We start from the raw sequence: 1950 nt of genomic DNA, 5'->3' as shown, positions 1-1950 counted from the left end.
TCCCAAAATAAGGTCCTTGCAAAAACGCGGCACTTTGAAAATCCAGCCTTTCCCCCAAAGTTGCCTTTACCAAAGCGCACCCCTTTTTCAAAAGGCAGTCCTTCCCAAACACAGCCTGTGCCCCAAAGGAGCCTCTCCCCCAAAAGTCTTCTTTACCAAAACGCACCGATGTTCAAATTCAAGCACCCTTTCTCACAATGCAGAGCGCACTACAAAAGCAGCAGACAGTCGCTCGGTAGGGCTCAGACTGCTCTGCTACTCTGAGACCAGACTGATGGGAAAGGAAGGCTCCCAAGACTGCTCTTCAGAAAGGCAGCATCAGAAAAGGCCACCTGCTCCCCCTTGCGGCCAGCCAGAGAATCGCGCTTTCCAGGGCACCCAAGAAGATGAGTTGCTGCTCATCCTGCCTGAGGTTCCCCCTGGAACTCTCAATGGCCCAGATCGCTCTGTGGCTGGTGGCAGGGGCGATGCTCTGCTGCATCCCTGCTGCTTCTCTTGAGGAGGACGGACTTTCTGTCCATAGAGGAGACAACCTGAGAATCTTCAATCTTTTGAGGCAACTGCAAAGGACGCCGCTTCACTTATGCCTGGCTGACAGAAACGACTTCAAATTTCCTTGGAATAAAGGGACAATCACCCAAACGCAGAAGACACAACGCACCTGCTTCCACCATCTGATGCTCCTGCAGATCTTCCACCTCTTCAGAGCACAGCGCAGCCTGGCTGCATGGGACCACACCCTCCTGTCTCACCTACTGTCCAGCCTTGATCACAGCCTGGAGCGCCTGGAGCAGAGGGAAGGAGACATCCGGGCTTGTCCCAGTTGGGGAATTCTTGTCCGGAAGTACTTCCAAAGCATCCATAACTACCTGAGACAGAAGAAATACAGCTCCTGTGCCTGGGAGGTCGTTAGAGTGGAAGTGACAGGCCGCCTTCTGAGCCTGTAGCCATCCTCAGAGGAAAGTCAACAAATGCAGAAGGACATCCTTCTGGTGACTCTGGCTCTTCACCTGCATCCTTTGCTCAGCCCCAAAGCGATCTCCACTCACATTTCTGCACCAGCGGAGACACACCCGACACCGGAGTCCAGGGGCTATTTTAAGGATATCTTGTACACCGCGAGTATACAAAATGATGTTTAGAGAGAGGCACATGGTCTATTTAATTAAATCAACAATTTTATGACATAATCGTTTGTGTTGTTAATTTGGGGGGAGGGTGGTGGTGGAGTAGGTAGGGGCTGGTGGCTGTTTCCAAACCGAACATTCCAATTTTTTATTAATGGAAAGGTTCTTCAGGATACTGTTTCGTTAAAGACATTTGCCAGTTAAGGTCACGCTGGCTCTTGTAACTGATCCACAGAAAACTATCCAGACCGTGGTCATTATAGAACTTTACTGTTCATCCGTCTGAGAGCACAAGGCAAGCTCTCCTGGTCAGAGTGCTCTTCTGATTGGCTCTCCTGTGAGCGGTGACTGATGGCCATGGGCACCTTCTCCTTGGACACTGTGCCATATTCAACATGTGTGACCAAATTTCCCCGGGAACTGCAGTCCGCTCCACACAGGTGCACAGAGGGAGGCAGGCTTTCTCTAAATGTGTCTTTTACTCTATCACAGCCCTTTCCTAAACGCAGCCCTTCCCAAATGGCAGCCTGTGTCCAAACCCAGCCCTTCCCCAAAGGCAGCTTTCCCCCAAAGGAAGCCTTTCTCAACCTGCAGCCCTTCCCATCACACAGACTTTCCCAAAACACAGCCTTTCCCAACTACAGCTTTCCTCAAAACGCACCCTTTCCCCCCACCCCGAAGAAGCACTTCCCAAAAGGCACCCTTTTTCAAAACGCAGCCCCTCCAAAATGGCAGTGTGTCCCAAAACCCAGCCTGTCTCCAAAGGCAGCCTAACCCAAAAGGAAGCCTTTCCCAACATGCAGCCATTCTCCTACCAAAGACT

The 1950-nt window shown here is 51.3% G+C and overlaps 1 protein-coding gene across 1 annotated transcript; it reads left to right on the top strand.

Moving 5' to 3' along the window:
* The first annotated feature begins 431 nt into the window (after positions 1-431).
* On the top strand, positions 432-947 carry LOC132211868 (interferon tau-like). The gene has a single exon (XM_059656541.1). It carries the CDS (start codon positions 432-434, stop codon positions 945-947), a length of 516 nt encoding a protein of 171 aa, XP_059512524.1.
* The last annotated feature ends 1003 nt before the right edge of the window (positions 948-1950 follow it).

The sequence above is a fragment of the Myotis daubentonii genome, chromosome 11, assembly GCF_963259705.1.
Source record: "Myotis daubentonii chromosome 11, mMyoDau2.1, whole genome shotgun sequence".
In the NCBI taxonomy this organism is placed as follows: Eukaryota; Metazoa; Chordata; class Mammalia; order Chiroptera; family Vespertilionidae; genus Myotis; species Myotis daubentonii.
This window is presented reverse-complemented; position numbering and strand designations above follow the sequence as displayed.